The sequence below is a fragment of the Diaporthe amygdali genome, assembly GCF_026229845.1.
Source record: "Diaporthe amygdali strain CAA958 chromosome Unknown NODE_6_length_1560011_cov_65_102424, whole genome shotgun sequence".
NCBI classification, from domain to species: Eukaryota; Fungi; Ascomycota; class Sordariomycetes; order Diaporthales; family Diaporthaceae; genus Diaporthe; species Diaporthe amygdali.
This window is the reverse complement of record NW_026517026.1, coordinates 137,938-160,442: the sequence shown is the minus strand read 5'-3', so window position 1 is coordinate 160,442 and position 22,505 is coordinate 137,938. Positions and strand designations below refer to the sequence as shown.

The window sequence follows — 22,505 nt, the reverse complement described above, 5'->3', positions numbered from 1 at the left end:
ACCCAAGTCTTTGAAACTTGGTCAACACAGGACGCGTTCTCTGAATGCAATCGATGTAAGCATGACCGCACACCGAGAGGTACCCATCCCCTTTCCCAAGGCTACGTGCGATAATAGCTTCAATGAAGCACTCAGAAGAGAATAAGCAAAGACAAAAAGCATGTATTTGTGTTCATGTGAGCTCGCTCGCAAAAATAATTGGCCGCATCCCCTCCCCGCTTAGTATAGTCATTTTTCTCCGCCATGAATATTCGAAGAGCAGCCTTTCCACGGTCTATCAGACACTCACAACTCAGATTCTCAACTCAGATCACCACGTGAAATTTTACCGGCCGGGTTGCTGAACTTAACCGGATCCGAGGTCACCCGGACCGTCCAGATTGAGATCCCCACAAAAGAAGCTTGAATTTTTATCTGATCTTCACTAACCTGATTATAGTTAGGAACTCTGAGCATGCCCCATCTTTGACTTGTAATCTGATCTTCCTAATCCGTTCATGGTTGGCAGCCCTGAATATGCTCCACCGGTTTCATATGGGGCTGTGGAAGTTGACCGTGGTCCCTACCAGTGGATACGTCGCACTTAATCCACTCATGACCTCACGAGGGAGTTCCGAATGTCTTCAGGGAGGATCGAAGGGGAGGAAAGGGAGACACATTATATCGACAATTTCACTTAATCAGTAAGCACCGTGCCTTCGCGCCCGTATATAAATGTATGTAATTTCCTTTCAAGTGCAATACTTTAGTGCACAACCAGAGACAAGCAGACACAGATCAATACACTCACGGGCAAGCATACCCGGGCATCTATTTTGCAAACGACTTTTCTGTTCTAGCCGGTCATCTCTTTCAGTACTTTTCCCAAGGCCCAGGATATTATGTTCTCTTCTCTTTGCTACGTTGCATTCGCCATGCTTAGCTTGGCCAATATTGCCTCAACAGCCACGTCTTGCACGTCTGGGCAGTGGGTCGATTTGGCCTCAATTCCGAAGCCTCGCCAAGAGCACGGTACCGTGGCAATAAACAACACGACCATTGCCATTGTTGGTGGCATTGTCCCTGTTGGAAACAGTACACAGACAACCGACTTGTTGCAGCTCTATGATATTGACTCTAACACCTGGGCCACGGCATCAGCAGCCCCCTACAAGGTCAACCATCCAAATGTCGCCGCAGTAGGCCAAACACTGTATCTGCTCGGTGGCTTGGTCGAGGGTGCCCTTAGTCCAGGCATTTCTATGAACTGGGTGGCATCCAAAGCTTGTCACGCGTATGACCTTTCGACCGACATTTGGACCGAGTTCCCTCCTATGCCCAACGGGACAGAGAGAGGAAGTGCGATTGTCGGAGTCCACGGGGAAGTGATCTATCTTGCTGGTGGAATGACAGTGCTGCAGACCGGATATCAGGACGCGGTCGATTCTGTCATATCCTTCAACACCACCTCCAGCGAGTGGCAGAGGCTATCGGCAGCTGCCGCCGAGTTGCCTGAGAGCCGCCAACACGCCGCTGGCTCAGTGGTCGGTGATGCTTTCTATGTTGTCGGCGGCAGACGATATGGCCAGTTGAACACTCGTGACACTGTCTTCAAGCTTGATCTGGCAAATCAAACAGCTGGCTGGCAAATAAGTCCAGGCCGTATGCCGACGACTCGTGGGGGCTTGAATGGAGGTGCAGTGGGAGCGAAGTTCTATGCTTTCGGTGGCGAGGGAAACTCGGAATCTTCCACAGGAGTCTTCAACCAGTCCGAGGTCTTGGATACGGAGTCTCAAGAATGGACCAAGTTAAAGCCCATGCAAGTGCCCCGCCATGGGACGCAAGCAGCTGCGGTGGGTGGTCTGGTGTACATTCCGGGAGGTGGACTTCAGCAGGACGGCAAGCAGGTTATGACTGATGGGACCACGACTTTCCAGCAGCCAACCTCGCATTTCGATGCTTATTGTGCTTGACAGAGATGGCCGTATTTTATGGCAACTTGTGTTCTATCTGGTCCTGCGGAAGGCTGTAATCCTTTTGCCGAGAAATGGAGCACGACCTTGATGTCGTGAGAGACGTTTGGAAATGGATAGTCCAGTGAACTCGAATTTTTACAGGTCCATTCTTGAGTTTTGTGCCCTGCCCTCTTTACTTGTGGGCCTGGCGTGGGTTTGGAAGAAGGGCCTAGCCGCGAGCTATTATCAGCACCAAGCAGAGTCCTTCGATATTTCCCTACACAGGTTCAGATACAAACTCATGTATCGCCGACGAGACGGGCGTGTGCTCAAACTCTTTGCTCTGACCGTGTATCCCCACCAGACTAACATACCCCATGCGTGTGCAATTCGAATGCGCAACACAAGCAGGTAGTAACTTTTTACCACCAGGGATGTTTTAGACAAGAGAATTGTGATCTTCTGGGCCAGTGGGTTTCGTTCATGGTGAGTGCTATAAACTGACTCACAGCGCCTCTTATATCTGATTACTCAATCCCTCTGAGTAGGAAGAATTTCCAGTATCAAGAGCAGTTCCATCCCACATAGGCATACCATCCCAGATTTATGTCCGGGTCGGCACTCATATATAATCACCGAAGACGTAACCATTCAAGTAAGCCTTTCAAGCTATGTAACCAAGTGCTAAAAGGTGCATAGGACACACAGAGCCTTCCAAGTTGTACTTCTACGGACCAGGATAGTTTTCCTGGGCTTCTGTCTACAGTCTCTCGGCATACGTGAGTATTTCAGCCTTATGGCCCATTCAATAAGCAACATGCTAGATGAATAGCACAAACAGTGTGTTCGATTTATTCGACTGCACTGCCAGTTATGTGATAATCATTACCCTCAAACTTGATGTGTCAATTGTATAAGATGGAGGTATCTGGACAAGAGCATTCACGATATCTGCAGACTGGATGGAGACCCCAACATCTGAAGGTACCACGGAAGCAGCTGGGTTTTATCAGTCGCTCGTCGCTGCGTTTCATTTTAGCCTTGCCCCGACCAGCCATGAACCCAGCTGGGTGGTGGTTGCCCAAACAAACTCTTCGGCGTGGACGATGTCATTGTTTCTCTGTTCTGGAATCCTCCAAGTCACAGGCCTCGAACACTATCCTCTTCAAGCCCACAGCTGCTGAATCCATTACCTTTCCATCAAATTGTAGCCAGCAGCCTCGAGACGATCATCTTCTTTTGAACCAGTAACACCCAGAATTGCTTAAGACCGCGGGATATCAACAGCATCATGTCGAGCAACTCCTCCCCTGTCAGCCAACATCAGGCCAGCAACGCCCAGGATTCTTTCGGACCGCAAGATATCGACAGCAACGTGTCGAGCGACTCTTCCCCTGCCAACCAGCATCAGGTGGTGGTTGCTCTCCCTCATAGGTCTCATCCTGCGGTTCAGGCAGTCATTACCGAATTGATCAACAACGGTGTCGATTCTGCTGCCTCTCGTGCTGCTGCAATTCACGCCTCCAGTATAGCCCACCGCGATTTATCGATAACTGCTGAGGTGCTGGTCGCACGACTGAACGACGTTGTATCGAATCTCGGTCAACAGAACTATGACAGATCCCATCAGAACACACCCAACGCTATCGCTCTTCGCTTGCTCGCACCGCCACCTGGCCCAAGCTACGACTATGAGCAGCCCGTCACGTTAGTTCTGTTCTTGAGCATCCCCGCATGATATCGATGATGCTAACGAGAAATCCAGCACTGTGATGGACGACGGCAAGACCATAACTAGTCGCAAGTGCGGAGACCCTACTTGCAATTTCCGGAGCCAGAGAGCCAGCCACTCTGTTCGTCACATGAACACGATGCATTTGCGGGACGTCACTCGGGCCTACTGCTGCCCTTACCAGCATTGCCACCTAATTCGGTACCACACTCAGTGGTCCAGCTTCAGTGCCCACTTTAAAAATCACAAGGATAGAGGCGATGTCTTGTCAACGGGATCGAGCGTTTAAGCTGAGAGGGAAGCAGAAGATGCCTAGAGTCAAGTATAGTAGCCTACTTTTCGGGAAGAAAGTCCATTTCCAGTCTGGACGGAAGGCCACAAAGCTGACGACGGAGGGTTACATAATAGAAGACGAAAGGCCATAAACTTGAGAATTGCAGGCCGTAGAAGGTTGAATGCATAGAAGCTGAATCAATCAGTGGACGTCATTCTTATTTATTTTCTGCTCTGGTGACTGTGTGTTGCAGCACTCTTGAATAACACCATGCGTGCCGTGAGCTAGTAAAAGATTTGCGACTGAGCTCATAAGGACTGCTTTGTGAGGTTGGTCTTTGTGATGTCAACAAGTATTCGACATTGTCTGTAGCTGACAGTCAACTTCTGGGCGACAGTCCTCTTCCAGTCATCCTTTTACAGATCTCATCCGGGCCATCAAGGCCCTTTGGGCGCCCCCTTGTGGAGTCGTGGCCGACCTCGGTTCCGACCCCACCAATCAGAAGCTTCTTTTGGTGATACCCATGTCATTCTAGCTTTGATGCCTGGGTTTGTCGCATTCGCATTGCTCGTCCAAACCAGCCAAAACAATGCCAACTTGATCATACCATCAACACAATGGCCAGTCGTCGAGACTTCCTGAGCCAGCCGGCACCCGAGAACTATGTCGCAGGTATCGGCCGTGGTGCTGTCGGCTTTACCACCCGGTCAGACCTGGGACCTGCGCGCGACGGCCCCAGCGAGGAACAGATCTCCTCCGCCATCAAGAAGCGTTCCGAGCAGCTTGGTCTCACCGAGGCCAAGGAAGGTGGCGGCGACGACGATGCCGGTGGCGGCGGCGATGATGGTCGCTACCAGGATCCCGACAACGAGGTCGGTCTATTCGCCGGCGGCATATACGAGAAGGACGACGAGGAGGCCGATCGCATATGGCAGGAGGTAGACGAGAAGATGGCGAGGCGTCGCCAGAAGCAAAGGTTCGTCCCCCTCATACCCAACCCTTCCCTTCCTCTACCTGCCCCTTCCCCTTCGTCATCATGCAAAAGGTTTATCGTTTGTGATGATAGATGAGCAGAGTACCGACACAACTTTCTCTCTCCACAGGGAAGCCCGCGAACGCGAAGAGGTCGACGAGTACGAGCGAAAGAACCCAAAGATCCAACAGCAGTTTGCCGACCTGAAGCGAGCCCTCGGCTCCGTGACCGACGAAGAATGGGCCAACCTGCCCGACGTCAAGGACATGACCGGCAAGACGAAGCGAGAGCGAGAAGCCCGCCGACAGAGATTCTACGCCGTCCCCGACTCGGTCCTGGCAGCTGCGCGAGATGTCGGCGAGATGGGCACTACGGTAGCAGACGACGGGGGCGATGCAAAGGACGGTTCGATGACAAATTTTGCCAAGATCGGTGCTGCGAGGGACAAGGTGCTCCAGGCAAGACTCGACCAGGCATCACAAAGCAGTGGCACAGCGACATCACTGGGGTCCTCGACGAGTGTAGACGCAAAGGGCTATCTTACTTCCATGGCAAGGGCTGGTGAAATTCCAGAGGTCAGCGTCGGGGATGTAGACTTTGCGCGGAAGCTGCTAAAGTCGGCTTACGAGTCCAACCCTCTGCACCCACCTGCCTGGATCGCCGCCGCCCGAGTTGAGGAACTGGCAGGCAAGACCGTGGCCGCGAGGAACCTGATAGCCAAAGGATGCGCCAAGAACCCTCGCTCGGAAGACCTGTGGCTGGAGAATATCAGACTGAATGAGGCTCGCAATGCGAAAATCATTGCGGCTGATGCCATCAAGGCGAACAACAAGTCAGTCAGGCTGTGGGTAGAAGCAATGAAGCTCGAAACAGACCCGCGATCGAAGAAGAAGGTTATCAGGCAAGCGCTTCTACACATACCGAAGAGTGAGATGCTGTGGAAGGAAGCTGTCAATCTGGAGGAGGACCCCGAGGATGCCCGGCTCCTGCTCGCCAAGGCGGTGGACGAGATACCCAACAGTGTTGAATTATGGCTCGCGCTGGCTCATCTTGAGAAACCACAGAACGCAAGAAAGGTCATTCAGAAGGCACAAAAGGCCAATCCACAAAGCCACGAGATTTGGATCGCCGGTGGACGTCTGATGGAGCAGCTGGGCGAGACCAAGGTGAACATGATGAAGCGTGCTGTCCTCGCTCTTGCAAAAGAAGGCGCCATGCCCAAGCGGGAGGAATGGATCACCGAGGCGGAGAAGTGCGAGGCCGAGGGTGCAGTCCTGACGTGCGCAAATATTGTCCAAGAGACCCTGGGCTGGGGCCTAGACGAAGACGACGACCGCAAGGACACATGGATGGAGGACGCCAAGATGAGTATCGCTCGGGGCAGATACGAGACAGCAAGAGCAATTTATGCCTACGCACTACGTGTGTTCCCTACGAGCAGAACGGTCTGGAAGGAGGCAGTGGACCTGGAGCGAAACCACGGAAGCAAAGACGCTCTATGGAATGTTCTGAAGAAGGCTACCGAGGCCTGCCCCAACTCCGAGGTCCTGTGGCTTATGCGGGCCAAGGAGAAGCTCCTGGCCGGCGAGCTGGACGAGGCGCGCAAGGTTCTCGGCGAGGCCTTCCAGCAGAACCCCAACAACGAAGACATCTGGCTGGCAGCCGTCAAGCTGGAGTCAGACCACGACTTCCCCGACCAGGCGCGCGAGCTGCTCAAGACGGCGCGGCAGCAGGCGCCGACGGACCGGGTGTTTGTGCGCAGCGTCGTGTTCGAGCGGCAGCAGGGCAACAACGAGGCGGCGCTGGCGCTGGTGGGCGACGCGCTGCAGCTGTTCCCGGCGAGCGCCAAGCTGCACATGCTCAAGGGGCAGATCTACGAGGACGCGGGCGAGGCGGCGCCGGCGCGCGGGGCGTACAGCATCGGCGTCAAGGCGTGCCCGCGCAGCGTGCCGCTGTGGATCCTGTACTCGCGGCTGGAGGAGAAGTCGGGCGCGATCGTCAAGGCGCGCAGCGTGCTGGACCGGGCGCGGACGGCGGTCCCGAAGTCCCCCGAGCTGTGGTGCGAGCTCATCCGCGTGGAGCGGCGGGCGGGCAACATCGCGCAGGCCAAGAACCTGATGGCGACCGCGCTCAAGGAGATGCCCAAGAGCGGGCTGCTGTGGTCGGAGCGCATCTGGCACCTCGAGGCGCGCACGCAGCGCAAGCCGCTCGCGCTGCAGGCCATCAAGGAGGTGGAGAACGACCCGATCCTGTTCGTGGCGGTGGCGCGCATCTTCTGGATGGAGCGCAAGCTCGACCGCGCGCAGAGCTGGTTCGAGAAGGCCATCGTGCTCGACGGCGACGTCGGCGACAGCTGGGCGTGGTACTTCAAGTTCCTGCTGCAGCACGGCACCGAGGAGAAGAGGGGCGAGGTCATCAGCAAGTGTGTGGCCAGTGACCCTCGCCACGGCGAGTACTGGCAGCCCATCGCCAAGGACCCTCGCAACGCCCGGGCCGGGGTCGAACAGATCCTGAGGCTCGTCACTGCTTCATTGCCGGCTTAGATGGACGCAGGGTTGTATGATACGCAGTGGCACATCAGAGTGTTGGGATCACAGTCGAAGGATAGACAATCAAGGAGACGCAAGATGCATTGCCATTATAAAGTATCATGAATTCCATTATGCCTTGCACCCGTCATGTCAAGTATAGAATCGTTCAGAACGTGAGTTCCTCCCGTGAAAATCCCTTTACTTCCCACCGAACCAGCTCGAGACGCCGCTCTTGGCCTGGCTGGCCTTCTCCTCGACCTTCTTGTCGAACTTGTCGATCTCCTGGATGGTGGCGCTCTTGGCGTCCTTTGCGTAGGCGGCGGCCTCGGCCTTGCCTTTTTGGAGCTCGGCCTGGGTCTTGGCGAGCTGTGATGTGGTCATGTCAGTAAGAGGTATCAATTTTGTTGGATTTGAAGGGTGGTTATATGAGAGAAGACAGGAACAGAGTTAGGAAGGGAAACATACCGCCTCGTCAAACTTGGCACCGACCTGGCGGCCTGTGGCCTGGGCTTCCTTCTCGTACTGCTGGCCGCGGCCGGGCAGCTCGCCCTTGACCTTTGCGGAGGCCTTGTGGACGTCGGCTGTTGGGATTGTGTATGGTTAGCTTGAGCTTCTCGACATTGCTGATGCTTAATTGGAGGAATGGATGGGGGGATAATGGGGCGTACCCTCAAATTGCTTCTCGGCCACCTTGGGGTTTCCTCCAGCCCCGTAGAGGTAGTAGCCAATTCCACCGGCAGCGGTCAGGCCGAGGAGGAGAGGAGCTCTTGATCGAGACATTTTGGCTTAGATGGAGATGGTTTGGATGTGGTTGAAAGCGCGACTGTGAGCACGACTTGGAATGTGTGAAGGCGTTGGATGGAGGGTAATCAGACCACAAAGTCAAGCTTTTGATTTGAGGAGGGGGTTGGTTGTTGGAGGAGGCAGGCAGTTGTGTCACAGGAGGGGGGGAAGCATTGGGTGTTGAGATGGCATTGGCTTTTGCTACGGTCGGGCTAATATACCTATGCCGTCAGTCTCAGTCCTTGCCCTGGCTGGTGTACCCAGGGAGTGACCGAGTGAGCTAGCTACCTAAGAATGGTGTCACCGTTGTCGCACCTGGCAACTTGGCCTGGGGGAACTTCCTCAGCTTGATGGCTGGTCTGCCCACTACGTCATGTCGACGCCGCTACCGTACAAATGCGGCAATGACATCTGACTGGGGAGGGCAGCACGGGCAGGATGGGCCTAGACTGAGTGTGGCCTGTGCTCCTTCCCCACTTCTCCATTCGATGGTCTCCACTGCCGTCGATCTCTTTCCCATAGCTCGGGCTCCACCCTTGTTGTCCTATCGAGTGTAAGGTTCCCCAGACAACAGGGGACTCATGAATGCTTAGAGATAGATGCGGTATTGAGCTAAAGTTGCGAGTGAATGTAGAATCTCTTCACGATCAAATCGTTTCCACTGGAATCGAGAACGCTCATCGTACTGTATTTTGCTCGATCAGTGTCGTCGACGAACAGTAATTGTGGGAACATTGGATCGACGTCTGCCCGCGCCGAACCACACCTTACCGCTCAAGTCGCACAACTCAGTGACATAAGATTCTTCGATGCCAGACGAGCATCTTCAGTGATGGCCGTGGGATTAAAAAAGAATGACATCTACCGTGCTAGAGGCAGATTTATTCCTCTTTCTTTTGATTGTGTTCGGAACACCAAATTCTATAACAAACCACGGAATCTCATACTTGATAGCCGATTATGTTATTGCATTGTGTTCATCAAGGATCAGTTCCTTTTGAGAGTAGTCTACTCCTTCCTCTTGGCCGAGTTATGTCTTCCGAACCCTGTTTCCAACCTGCTTCTTGATTGTATATGTTTATTGGACCAGTCACACTTGTTGATATAAAACATGTGTCTCGGTTTCTCGCAGTGCGAACTCCGTGATCGCTAGAATTATGGCCGTAATAGCATTTGAGTAGGTTGGAAGTAGACTTCTTCCGTCCCAACTCCATCGAGCTGGATCCCTCCTCATTCCGTCTCCGGTTTATCGCTGCACCACCCGTTGTTTGTGCTCGAACTCGTACTCTGCGCAAAAGAGTTCGCCCTGTATTTCGGAGTCGAAGCTGCACAGCCAGCAATATGCTTTTAGAGGGTCGGCCGAGATAGGAACCTATGCGGTGGCACTGTAAGAAAAAAACATGCAGCACGGTACCAGAAAGTTATCCCCGCCCAAATGGGTCCGCGCTGATATGACAGAGAAACTTCACAATCTGAGACTACCTAATTTCGAAACGGAACAGCCGGAAAGCGACGAGAATAATGCAGAACTGAATGACAACTTCGTCTGGAATATTGCTATTAATACTGATTTTAAGATAAGCTCGATGTGCCTGTATTATGTTGAAGCTCTGAAGACAGGCGTGATAGAGAATCTGATGGTGTTGCTTAGACGTACCCTCTGTAATAACGTTGAGCGCCTGAACTTGACAGTTTTCGCCACTTTCAAAGTTACGACGGCCATGGATAGGGTCTTTGATTCGTGAACTTGAGCTACGGATCTGTGGGTTGATACCCATGTCTCCCTTGACTGGTGATAACACGTGCGCCTGAGGAAACGTCCATAGAGATAGAGGTAGCGCTGAGAATGGGAGTTCATTCATTCTTTTCATTTCGATCATCAATAGAGCAGTGCAACAAAGTTCCCTCTCATATTGAGTATTCACATGTAGGACCTCAGACCCCCGGTCCGATCAATGCCTATTGTCATCCCATCTCTTTCTTGACCCGTTCGGCGACTTGGAGATCAACTTGGTGAAGGGTGTTCGTTGGTATATAGAATATTCATCCCCATTCAGTGGCTGCGAGCGGTAACGAAGGGGACTTTCAAAGAGCAGAGAATCGGCTTTCAGTTCCGCAAGTATGCTCCAAAAGCCGGCAGAACCCCCGCTGAAGATTTGGTGACCAAAGACTTGGGAAATGGCTGCATGCACCCGATCAGATCTGGCTACTGGGTTATGGCTAGCGTTGAGGACACACGTGAACTCCGCTGGTATATCATTGAAGAAGGCTAGGGCGTCTCCCAACACAGAATGTTCATAATTAAGCCCTGCCTCTTCTGCAGCGTGTCTCATGGCTCCTAAAATCTGAAAGAGTTGTATTCTGTGGGGACATACCAACAGTGACGAAAGGGCGTTCACTGCATTCAGCTGGCCAAGTGAGCAGGTCAAAGAGAAAAGACTGTAAAGCGACCATGGCCCGGAGCCACCACCGACAGGGTCAGTGAAGTCAAGGAATCCGAGCACTCTCAGCAGTGAGCCTGCCAATAAGAATGGAAACGACCATTCCGGAGTTTGCACGGGTGTCGTTTCGGAATCGTGTAACAATCCACTCCTTTGTCGTTGTGAATGCAATCTATCTGTGATGGAATCACACTGGTTGATTGCGTCGGCAAGAAGCGCTTTGCCGTCCTTTTGGAGCGCGAAATATTGCAGCTCAAAATTCAATGTCTGCAGTATGAAGCATAAGAGCGGTCGACTTTCCATGTAGTTGCAGAACATGGAAATATCCTTGTCTGTATGTTGGGCTGGGCCTGAAACAAGCAAACCCGTCAAAGGGGGGAGGGTTCGTCGCATATATATGCGCCTCTCCTCCCGGACTACCCGTTCTGCCTCAGCCGCGGAGAATCCAAGCCTTGGATAGCTGTTGTCTTGCTGTAGAAAGGTTCTCACAGTCTCGTGGGCTAGTTGCAGTGTGTCCCAGCGAGTGGTTTCTTGGTCCTGCAAGTGTCCGCCGCGGGGCAGGATCGGAACGATCTCGACAAAGGGGCCGCAGAGTCTTTCGAGTTGGCGTCTGAATGATGACCATTCGGTGATTCCTGCAAAAAACTTGGGCTTTTCACTGGTCTCATGGTTCTCGAAATCGTACGAGATGACCTCTCGCCAGTCCTGCAACTGCATCCTATATTTGGAGGAAACAGAAACCCACATGAGGACTCGACGAGCTTTATTTAGGGCGTCCGGGCTCTTCCGAAAGGGCTGCGATGGATCGGAAGTTATTTGAGAGTACAGATCCTTCATCTCGAAAGGAATGCCCTCCAGGTGCTTCTTGAGTGATCGAATATCACAAAAAGGTACCTCTTGGCACCGCTTCCGCAAGATTTCTAGCACAGTGATGACCCAGAGAACAACCCCATTGGCATTCATTCTCAGGTATAGGTCTATTTCAGAGAGTATTTCTCTCTTCTCAGAGTCGGCGTTATTGAAATACTCATCCGGTATACTGTCCCTTCTTGAATGACCAGGAAACGGCACGCGAAGGCTTGTTGGTGACCCGCTTCGCTGTGATTCGTTATCAGAATCGTATCCGTCCAGTTGCAATCCTAGGGATTTCACGCCTTTATCGATGAGATTCTCGATGTCGGGACGGTTGACATCGTGCATGAAAATAGAGGGTTGGTTCTTGAGTGCCCTCTTAATATCATCAGACGGTCGGCTCAAGAAAGTGATTCGCAGAGGCATCCCGTTGGATGTCAAATGGGTCAGGAACTTGAGAGCGTCCGATCGGGAGCAATCATTCTCAGAATATTCAACCTTGCTTTCGTCCAACCCATCAACAATACACAGAGCTGATACCGGTCTGCCTTTAAGACCATGGAAAATTGTCGATATGGCCGCTTGTAATTCGGTGATCGACCAATGGGTCGAAGAAACATCGGCTCGGCTGATCAAGAGAGACCTGTACATGCCTTTGATACACGAATATACTGTAGGATTCTGCGATAAAAGCTGACTTAGGATCGCTAGGAACATCTCTCGATGTAGGACAAGATTGTCTCTGATACTGTAAAACCACGAGAGGACCATGGATTGCCTTGAACTAGACCCAGCGAGGAATTGAGTCTGCATGGTTTTCGCAAGTACGGATTTACCGCTCCCGGGTTTGCCACAGATCCAGATCACAGATGATGGTCTACCCTTCCAGAAAAGGTAGGAAGGGTTGTTCCAAATCCACTGATTGGTGCCAACCGTAGCGGAGGCAATTCGGTCTTGACGAACTGTCATGTTGTCGAACTGGAGGCTCGCAAGGCATTCTACTCGACCTGGTAAGATAGCGAATTATTTTGCGTTTATGATGTGGATACCTACCAAGGTATTCTGTATCCCCATTGATGACCGTGCAATGCCGTGCAACCTGCGGCATCTTGCCAGGATCCCGACCTATGGCTACTACTCTCAGTCGGTCGACGTTGTATCCGGAAAATCCCCCTAGAATCCTGGCGAGTAGCCTTCCTACCTCTGGTACTGCATCTTCGTGCAGCGAATCCACGTCGTGAATGAGAATTGTCCAATCTTTCTGAGGATCTCCCTTCAGGAGCTCTGCAAAGACTCTACTCACCTCCATGCCCATGCTCTTAGTCCACCCCTGCTTCTGATAGAACAGACCACTCTCCACAACAAAAGAGGGGAAGTATCTACATTGCGGTTGGTGAATGAGAGCATACGCTTGTTGTAGCAAAGAGAACAGCAATGATATGGCATGTTCTGGGCATCCCATGTCCTTCAGTAACGGCAATTCTGGCAGTAACGGGTGGTCGTTGGTGATATGTATGAGCGAACCATTTTCTGTCCGGACTAGTAATTGGCCCAGAGCCTTTGCTGTAGGCAGCGCATTGTCGATTTGGCACCAAATCATCGGTTTCTGCTTGGTCATGTCTGTCCGAGCGCCGCTCCAGTTCCGATAACCAGAGGTGGACAGCATCCAGTCTAGAATGTTTTCTGAAGAGCGATCCATGAAAATTTCGATTAAATGGTCTTTCCATGTAGACATGTCTCCGTCAAATTGATTGGCAATCTCGAGAACTTCTAGAGTACTAATCAGCTGCATCCACTTAACTCAGATCAATAGAACACCTGGAGCCCCCAAAAACTGAAATTAAACCCTGGGTTCAAATATTCCTGCGGTAGAACAAAAACAACCGAGCGAAGATCATTACTCCGGCAAAGACTCACTTTGGTGAGATAGGGCCGGCGTTCCTTTTTCAAGTGCCTCCAGTTTTTGCTCAAGGGCTGCTTCCTTCAGCGCCTCTTCGTATACCCAGTACATATTATTTTTCACAAACTCGTAGACATCACGGTCCTGTTCTATGTCGAGATCAAATCTGCAAATGCTGCTGTGCTTGGCTTCCAAACCGATGATGTTTTCTCGATGTCCGGGGAGACCAAAAGTTGCGGATTCCTTTGTGACAATCTAGAACAGAACGTGTAATCAGTGAGCGATCTTCCCTTACATCACAATTGAAGGATAGGAAGTAGAGTGAAGTAGGAAGAGAGAAAAAAATACGTAACATAGAGTCAAGAGAAACATACTGTGCCTTCCTTCTCCCAAAAGGAAACAATGTTGTAATTCTCCAACTGATGCCTGAATGCCTCCTTAAGAAAGTCACTGAAGAGGGAACCTGGTCGAAGCGCTTGCACAATAGACTCATTAGGTTCCAGTCCAAGACTTTGGGCAATGCTCGCCGCAGTGAATCCAAGCTTTACTTTAGCATCCTTCAAATTTCCGCCCTCGTGGGGTGTCCCAAAGAAAACAAGGCCCTTTCTAGGTAATCATTAGAGGCCGAGGGAGACAATCATTTGAGAGCCCGATATAGTTGTCTTACACGGATTGTTCAATGTAGGCGTAGTGTCTATTGTCATGAGCATTGACGAGAGCCTGTTTCACTAGCAGTCCACCAAGGCTGTGTGCCACCAAGATCAAAGGGCGTAGAGGGTCCTGCGTGTCGTTAGTCTGCCAGCCGTCATCATAATAGAGCCGGAACAATGCTGACACCTCGTCTCTTTCCCAATAAACAGTCGAGAAACTCGTTTCCTGCATCCACAAAAGTACCATGGGTTCCAGAAAACACTCGCGAATCGTATTCGTAGAGAAGTATTCTTGCATCGGGCAGGGACGTGGGCAAGTCGTCCCTCATCCAGAGCTTGCCGCTGGCCCCGTCTGGCTTTCTCCAGGTGTCCCAGGCATGATCTTTCACGGATTTGCCCCTCGGATTAAGTCCATGTACTGCGACGATGCTAGGTAGAAGAATGAGTTGCACTTCTCGGTGTCCGCGCGTTCTTGTCCTGGGTTCAGTGCTCACTCGACTTTTGGCCTCTCTCCCCCGGACGCCAGATCTCGAAGAGCCGGCTATAAGACAAACCCAAAAGGTTAGCTACCTGGTTCTTTTAATGGTTCAGAAAGCATTCATACAGAATACTTACCATTACTCGACGTAACAGAGCCTTTTGCGCTGGAGAGTTAAGAATACAGGAGGAGGATCGGGAGTCACATTCCGCCAAACAACTGGTCTCACATTGGGCCCTGCTCTCCCCGCTTCATCATCTGACAGCCTGCATTAGATAGATCTCGATACAGAGCAGAACTCCAAGCGCATGATTGTCATAGCGGCTGGTGCTGGTACCTGACACGTCGTCTGACGTGGACGTCGGTCAGCAACTTGCAGCGTCTACCTGCTTTGGACCGACGCCCCGGACAGGGCTGGCAGGAGGAGTCCGATCCAATCACACCAGAACAAAGAAAACCAAAACCCTGACCTCTTATACTTGATACCCTACTTCAAAGTTGCCCTTGCAATACGACAGGGCACGTAGCCTCTCTGGAAGGCTTTGCACAGAGACGGATGTGACGGATACCACTAGAAGAGAGAATTTGCCATTTCCGACGAATAGTAGTACTGGCGGCACCTATTACGGCACTTAAATGGGCTCTCAATATGCACGGGCCCAATCTCGATGCATTCTTGTGCGGGACATGATGAGAAGGCACGTGAGAAGGGTACACCCCACCTAGTCAGCAGTGGCTGAACGCAACTAAATATCCATTGGATAACTAAGACGCAGTTCCAAGAGTAGGCCAATCCGGGCCTAATCTTGAAATACATTATCGCCTAATCAGTTATGTACTTGACTACGCGTCGTCTGCGGGCGGTTATTGTTCACATCCGGTTTGCGCCTGTCAAACCTTGACCAAGCAATGCTTGCGCCGTTCAATTTGACAACTACCGTTACTGTAATGTCAGGCTAGTATTATCAGTGACATCCTTGGGGGTAGAGGATTAAGTCCTCCATTTTAGAGGCAAAAGTATCTTATTCTATCTTAGTTTGTTTAAATCAATATTCTTTCGGTGAAAAAAGCCTGCATGTGGAACCCTGTAATTAACGACTATATCTGTAAAATTCAAGCCTCTCTGTCTGAATTATCCCTTTACAGTAGTAGCTTCGGATCGTGTCCCTCAATCTATATGTTTAATATAGACGAGAGTATACGAGCTCTTCATCAGAGTCATGATTATATATAAAGGAACCCGTAGTATCTATTCAGATACTATAGTAGATATTCTTCTGCTTGTTTTACTGCATTCGATATCATTTTCTCTGGTGTTCCGCTCTTGACAACCAATCTCTAAATACCATTGTAGTTGTGGCTCTATCTGGAGAATCATCATTCAAGCAAATAGATATCTGGCTATGGATGATTATACAGAGGTGAAAAGGGCGAAAACGTGAAGTTCAAGCATTTCTCTACTTAGTGATGGAAAGAAACAAGATGCTTATAAATGCGTCTCTCGTATCAAACTTGCAATCGGACTGGAAACCGAAAGAAACTATTACTAGATTGCCTGAAGTATTTCTCAAAGCGCGTAATCCCAAGCCAGCAAAACAAGATGGATTACGCCTCCTGCTGATTGCTCACTGTATCTCTCAATGACTTCTCTTGTCCCCCATCCAGGACACATAGCTTAACAACGTCGGCAATGATAGCAATGACCATCAGGAACCTAAGAAATAGAAGTAATCAGCCTCGAATATTCGCCAAGGTCGCAAGAAATATGGCTTACCCAGCAATGGCACACACGGCGACCAACCCAACTGCCTGAGTCTTGCCATTCACACCCTGAATCGAAGCCAGTATAATGTCTCCGATCACAAAGCCACAAGCTAAGACAACGCCAACCAAAACGGCAACTTTACGTTTGAAGTACGCGCTGCGAGAGCTGTCGCTGGAGATTTTGTGGTCTCGCCAAAGGAGGATCAAGAAGTATGCCAGGTTGAAGAAGAATCCTAGTACACCCTACTTTTTGTGATCAGCTTCCCTTCGAGATCCATTTGCAAGCTCAAGTCAAAATGGGCGCGGCGAGACTTGACTTACCACCGCGGATGCGCCCTGTGCTAGAAACACATTCCGTGCTAGACTAGCTACCGCCTGCAGCGCCACCGATGGATCTGGCGAGGGTTCTGAGGACGAGGTAGCTTGGAGTCCGGTCTGGAAGAACGCGACAATTCCAACGATGGCCATGATCAAGTGAATGATGGTAGCAAGAATGTGGGCAGCGCCCCACCAGATCGTAAGTGCCATTTTACTGTTGATTGATATATTTGTTACGGTGCATACGCTGAAGTGAGAGAGAACAGCTACAACTCAATAGAAGGCCGTGGTCGCTCTTTAATATTTACCCCAGGTGACACGTTCAGTCATAATCTCAACCACCATGGTGAATACGACAGGCTGTTCATCTGGATTGAATGGCTAAGCGATGGCAGATCGCCCAACAAACCCATGCTTAAGCAACCCCTTGACAGCCATCAAGTCTTTGCATCGTGAATCCCTTTCCCAAAGCTATTGGATATGCAGCAATGTACCGTGCCACACACTAATGCGGTGGGGCCCTGTCTTAGATTTTGTTTCTATCTGGCAATTGTCATTGGCCTCCCTACCTAAAGTGACCCAAAGCGTCCTTATCAGCCATCCCCTGAGTCTTCAACGTGCCCCGCGGATTTACGTTAACATCTTCAATTTACTCGCATGCACATGATCGAATCTATCCAAGAACAGAATGTGTTCATGAAACTTTGTCGGCATATCGAACCCAAATGGGCACCCATGAACCGGTTTCTGCGATACTCACAGACGGCCAACTTACATATATGTATGTGCAGGGGGTGCAAGGGAATCGAAAGCTTGATTCAATACTGGACTAGGTTTGACCCAAAGAATCGTACTAGTCATTCGAAATCGATGCTGATCCACGCCAAATATGACGAACTCAATTCCTGCGCCGAGAATGATCCGATATCGAGTCCCATGAAAAGGAATGTTGCTCCGCGAGCAGAGTGTCAATGATGTGGCAAAGCTCAAGCATAAGGCTACTTCGTCTAATGTCAGGGCCATCATCTCGAGGAGCGTAGGCACTCAAGTGCTACATGTAAGCTTGAGCGGCCACAGACAAACCACTGTTTAAACCCTGTCAACTGATCCTGAACTCCCTGTCCGAGATCTTATTTTCCTTATTTTTTTTAGTAGCGTAGCATAAATTCGCTTTCATCGTGGATGTTTTGACTCTCCGGATGCGTTTTTCGCACTTCAGTCTTCAGTCTCTCAACCTCCCTCTGAGCATCAGACAGGGCTCTATGAAGTGCCCTGGATTCACCCTCGTGTTTGTCGAGCGTCGCCAGCTTGATTTTCAAGCTCTCCTTCTCTTTAATCAGTTGGGCGCATCTGTCGTTCAGGGAAGTTATTTTGTCTTCTCTCAGATGAAGCTGTTCTGCGAGATTCTGCGCTTTCGCTTTCGCTTCTGAGGCGTCGTGTAAATATTTTTGAATCATCTCTCGAAGAAGATTCGTCTCATGCAGGGAATCTGTCTGACGACCAGACTGTCCCGCTCCTGAGTAGGTGATGCCCTTGCTCGATGAACTAGCGTCCGAACCACTCCATAGGTTCGAAGAACCTAAAGATTTAGTCCGGGAGGAAGTATCCTCGCCAAACCTGACAGTCTTGCGCGAACGGCCGACATGAGATGAAGGCGCGGTATCGTGGCTCAATGTTGACCCACTCTTCGTTATCGTGTGATGGAATTGCGCCGTCGGTGGTGAATTTGACCTCTCATACTCGTCGGCGCGGTAGAATGAAGGTAATTGCCGATCCACGATAATTATATTAGCCATTATATCTGGCGAAGGCAATACATACGCCACACAATCACTCTCGAATCCAAGAACCACATGGCCGTAGAAATGTCCGGTCTGGGCATGGATGACGGCCGAGCCGGAGTCTCCCTCCATTAGTCCTTTTGAGAGCAGAACTGTCAGCAACTGCTGGAATGAAGATGATCCAGCGGCTTTGAACGACGTCGGATGTGATGAAATAGTTCCACGGATGGATCCTCGAGATGTAATCGCCAAGATGCTGATGTCTTGGTTCCTGACACTTGCGATGTTGTCAACCTGAATCGTCCGGGACTTTGGCGAGTCGTCGATTGTTATCTGATTAGATCGTTTGGCCAACTCGGACGGCTCTGTTGGCAGTGCGATCAAAAAGTAGTCCAGCTCCCTACTATAACCAACTGGCGTCGAAAACCAGCATAATCGAGTAGACGATTTCCAATCCTCATCTATCTGTCCCATTCGCACCGATTTGAGAGGCTGCTGTGTTTCACTGATTTTCAGACTTTCAAGTGATGGTGTCTCAGGATTCGGGTCCGAGTAGATCGAGGAAGGCTGCGAATCCTGCTGATCTGAGTCGGGATCCACGTCTCTCATGGAGTCCCGGGGACTGAGGCTGGCCCTACTGAGGATGAGGTGCTCATCATCCTCCTCGTCGGACTGTCCGTCGAATTCACACTCATCTGAGTCCAATTCATGCGCCGTTGGCGATTCCGGACCAAGATCGTGCTTCATAGCATGAGCAACCGTTAACTGGCAGAATTGGTCCCCAAGGCGCATGATTGGTCCACCTGTTGCATACTGAACAGTCTGGCCACTACGGCTTGAAGTAACGAAACATAATTTCCTTCCGATACCCGGCTCAGTTAAGCCATATATCTCGGTTCTCATGAACTCTTTCGTAGATGGATTGGACTCTGAGTGAGCCTCTTTGCCGAGAGGACGAGGGAGGAAAGTAGACTCTAAGGGGAATCCAGTCGAACCAAGTCCAAATCCGGAATTTTCATGTCTATCCAGCAGCCCACTTTCTCGAATTAATGCCTCGGCTTCCTTTCGTGTCGCCTTGTCGGAACAGCAGATCATAATCATCGGGTTGGCTTTCTGCTCGCTTCGTCCGATCATGTACAGTTTGATGATTAACTTCTCGCCTTCCGGTATTTCGATGTTATTCAGGATGCCTTCGACTTCAGGACGGATTCTCGTGCTGTACCGTTCCAACGCTAGTCCGCGAGGGAACCACACCATGGATCCGCCCATCTTCCTCGTCCGCGTGTTTACCTTCTGGCCCATGGAGTCCATTGGGTCAGGCCAAGCTGGCAGAGTCTTCCGACGTAGACGCTGCATGCCTGGACCACCCACGTTGCAGGGAAGTGATAGGGTAGCTGCGAGAGGTGTCGCTCGTAAATTGCTTCAGGTCTTCATATACAGCTGTGCGAGGCCTGGTCATACGTGAATAGTACGACTTTAAACCCTTTGGGAATTTACAGTCATAAGAAGGGTTCTATTCCAAAGGCTTGCTTGATAAGGCCGTCTCGGACTTCACGCAGCCTTTACCATGCGTCAATGATGATATGCTTAAGTTAGGGCGGAATTATGTAAGTTTGAGTTTGAATTGTTGAAGAAATGGATCGAGGACTTTTGCTCTCACCAAACTAACGGAAAGTAAGAAATTGAAGTAGAAAAAGGCAGGCTGAGTGTGCTTTTCATTCGTGGGACGGGCCCATGTCTAAAAGGGGCGGAGTATGCATGAGCTAACCAGGAGGATGCGCCACATCCGGTCGGCAGCTGCTTGACATGTCTATTGGGTGGCTAGTTTACAGCCCATGCTTGCTGGCGTTTAAGAATTGCTTCTATCTGTCTCAAAACTTCCCGACCAGCTGTGTGTCATGGTGTACTTGTCTGCTAATAGTTTGACATTGGTGTGAGTTGGTCAGTTTCTTGACAATATCTTGTAGTCAACCTTACCAATTCTCCGAAATCCTTGGGTACTAGAATTAACCAAGCAGCCCTCTCAATGCATGGGATTATTGAGGCTCTTTGGGATAGACAGATCCAAGATACGAGTCATCGTCTTCGCAATGGGGAACCTGTCACAAGCCTACAACATGCCGCCTACACAAGATACTATCTCATTCAGCAAACCTATTTGGCCCATGAGCTTGGAATACAAGACAGCGTCGAAGACGTGCGCTTCGTGTCGGACGTCGCCAAGCTGCTTCGAAGCAACCTCACACACCAGGAAGTGATCTCAGTTGTCGAAGAGCGGCTCAACTTGGAAAAAGGCCAAGTGGCTGCACAACACTGCGAGGAAATAGTAAGTTTCACTGCGCGGCTATTGGTCATGATGAATATGGGGCGCTTCATGAGCGAAGCACACCAACGACGGAATATCTTATGGGGGTCAAGATCGCTCAGGGACTGTGTGGACGATTTCTTTTCTGAGACCCCTCAAATGAGCTACGAGAGCGTTAAACTGCCTAAAGCCTTCAACGCATGGAGTATTGAGACAGTTGCTGGTATAAAGGTCAGATTAATCGACAACCTCGCCGATCATCTGCTTCTTGTTGAAGATGACACCACGGTGCTTATCTTTCATCACGCTTCCTTTCTGGAATGTCAGCATGCAAGGTAAGTAATGGGAAATCCTTCAATGATGGTCTTTATGTGGAAACTCCTAGTCTTTGGTTTTTGCCCCCATCATGGTGGACTGATTTGCAAACGCAGCTCTATTCTACCCAAAGGCCTCGCCGAAGAGACATTGAGGACGCTCGCCCTGCTATTTCCTCAAGCGGAGTTTTCCAGAGCGCGACGGGCTGACCGCAACAAAACAGCCTGGCTAAAGAAGCTTTATGAAAGATACGAGAAGAGCAACTGTCTCGTGGATGGAAGGCTGACCAGGTGTGGGAATCTGACTACTAGTGATCGACAAGTGCAGAATTTCAGATTCTGGAGAGATCGGCTGGTGGTTCTCAAGCAGGCTTATGATGAGGCGACTCCTACTACACTTACCCAATGGTGGCATGATCGTCGGAACGGGGTGCAGTGGTACACATTCTGGGTTGCGGTTCTGGTCCTGGGACTCACTATTTTCTTCGGGCTCGTACAGTCCATTGAGGGAGCGCTTCAGGTTTACAAAGCTTATAATCCTTGAACAATGTAAAAGTGTTCTGCTGCAGTCATGATGCAAGACGCAGGCAGATTGATACACAGGAGCGGGTCACTCCGTACACGATATGGTTTTATATCCGCCTAGAACGATTGTGCTCCCACAAGTGATATATCATAACATAATCAAGATTCTTAGTGGGAGATGCTTGAACATTAGATTAGAACAGGTTTGATAAGCTTTGAGGATTCATAAACCTCCAAACACACACCTTACCAAGTCGTTATAATTACTAAGACGTGTTATCAGTCCGGGATTTCAAGGTACGGTTCGTCATTCTCGGCAAGTAGACAAAAGGCTCGGTGTGAAGATGTTGGAAAATCGGCCTATCTAATTGGAAGACTCCCAGTAGAACGCTGATACCATCTGTGGTGGACCTTTCCCATCGACTGCCCAAGCCCCGACAACCGATTACGGGAGACCCGATGGTAGTGGTTGTGGGACCCCTGGGGGCCAGAATGGAACGTTGTTGGATTCTTTTTTCTCTCCCTCCCTCTTCCCCGGATTTTGCTTCCCCACACGTGAATCGGGCGCTTGATCGACGATTAAGTCAGCAGCAAGCTATAGTGTACACTTAGCTATCAAGACCTCGGGAAAGCTTCTCTTGACCTCGGATGAAGTTGGCCATATGCCAGGCGTGCCTGGGGCATGCATTGTTGGGATTAATGTAGCGCACGAATTGGGCTAGCTAGTTATGACAGCATGCTACTCCTCGTCGGAGCATTTTCCTCTAGTCTCCTGGGACAGATGGGACACAGTGAGGCATAAAGGAGGCCTTTTCCCCCTTCTTGCTTCCGGGAATCAGGCGAGAACATACGCCCAGCCCCGAGGTGAGACGAGTCTCGTTCGGTGCAACAGCCTCAAAAGGGGCGAGTGCACCGTCGTTGGCTGGTCGTTGGCTTGCTGACCGCTGGAC

At 50.7% G+C, this 22,505-nt stretch overlaps 8 protein-coding genes across 8 annotated transcripts; 4 read left to right on the top strand and 4 right to left on the bottom strand.

Moving 5' to 3' along the window:
• Nucleotides 1–914: 914 nt before the first annotated feature.
• Nucleotides 915–1,952, top strand: J7T55_000796 (Kelch-like protein terF; the record flags this gene model as incomplete). The annotated part of the gene is made up of 1 exon (XM_053140050.1): nt 915–1,952. The coding sequence occupies one exon, from the start codon at nt 915–917 to the stop codon at nt 1,950–1,952; it is 1,038 nt and encodes a 345-aa protein (XP_052996449.1).
• Nucleotides 1,953–3,225: 1,273 nt separating this feature from the next.
• J7T55_000795 (uncharacterized protein) lies at nt 3,226–3,672 on the top strand (the record flags this gene model as incomplete). Its single annotated transcript, XM_053140049.1, has 1 exon — nt 3,226–3,672. One exon carries the CDS (start codon nt 3,226–3,228, stop codon nt 3,670–3,672), a length of 447 nt encoding a protein of 148 aa, XP_052996448.1.
• Nucleotides 3,673–4,557: 885 nt separating this feature from the next.
• J7T55_000794 (pre-mrna-splicing factor prp1) lies at nt 4,558–7,456 on the top strand (the record flags this gene model as incomplete). Its single annotated transcript, XM_053140048.1, has 2 exons — nt 4,558–4,916; nt 5,044–7,456. 2 exons carry the CDS (start codon nt 4,558–4,560, stop codon nt 7,454–7,456), a joined length of 2,772 nt encoding a protein of 923 aa, XP_052996447.1.
• Nucleotides 7,457–7,642: 186 nt separating this feature from the next.
• J7T55_000793 (uncharacterized protein) lies at nt 7,643–8,224 on the bottom strand (the record flags this gene model as incomplete). Its single annotated transcript, XM_053140047.1, has 3 exons — nt 7,643–7,810; nt 7,910–8,025; nt 8,113–8,224. The coding sequence occupies 3 exons, from the start codon at nt 8,222–8,224 to the stop codon at nt 7,643–7,645; spliced, it is 396 nt and encodes a 131-aa protein (XP_052996446.1).
• Nucleotides 8,225–10,179: 1,955 nt separating this feature from the next.
• Nucleotides 10,180–14,688, bottom strand: J7T55_000792 (uncharacterized protein; the record flags this gene model as incomplete). The annotated part of the gene is made up of 8 exons (XM_053140046.1): nt 10,180–12,518; nt 12,574–13,290; nt 13,438–13,675; nt 13,795–14,026; nt 14,088–14,250; nt 14,315–14,499; nt 14,565–14,611; nt 14,686–14,688. 8 exons carry the CDS (start codon nt 14,686–14,688, stop codon nt 10,180–10,182), a joined length of 3,924 nt encoding a protein of 1,307 aa, XP_052996445.1.
• Nucleotides 14,689–16,153: 1,465 nt separating this feature from the next.
• Nucleotides 16,154–16,780, bottom strand: J7T55_000791 (uncharacterized protein; the record flags this gene model as incomplete). The annotated part of the gene is made up of 3 exons (XM_053140045.1): nt 16,154–16,262; nt 16,323–16,555; nt 16,634–16,780. 3 exons carry the CDS (start codon nt 16,778–16,780, stop codon nt 16,154–16,156), a joined length of 489 nt encoding a protein of 162 aa, XP_052996444.1.
• A 998-nt stretch (nt 16,781–17,778) lies between these two features.
• Nucleotides 17,779–19,722, bottom strand: J7T55_000790 (uncharacterized protein; the record flags this gene model as incomplete). Its single annotated transcript, XM_053140044.1, has 1 exon — nt 17,779–19,722. The coding sequence occupies one exon, from the start codon at nt 19,720–19,722 to the stop codon at nt 17,779–17,781; it is 1,944 nt and encodes a 647-aa protein (XP_052996443.1).
• Nucleotides 19,723–20,437: 715 nt separating this feature from the next.
• J7T55_000789 (uncharacterized protein) lies at nt 20,438–21,574 on the top strand (the record flags this gene model as incomplete). The annotated part of the gene is made up of 2 exons (XM_053140043.1): nt 20,438–21,051; nt 21,148–21,574. 2 exons carry the CDS (start codon nt 20,438–20,440, stop codon nt 21,572–21,574), a joined length of 1,041 nt encoding a protein of 346 aa, XP_052996442.1.
• Between the last annotated feature and the right edge of the window lie 931 nt (nt 21,575–22,505).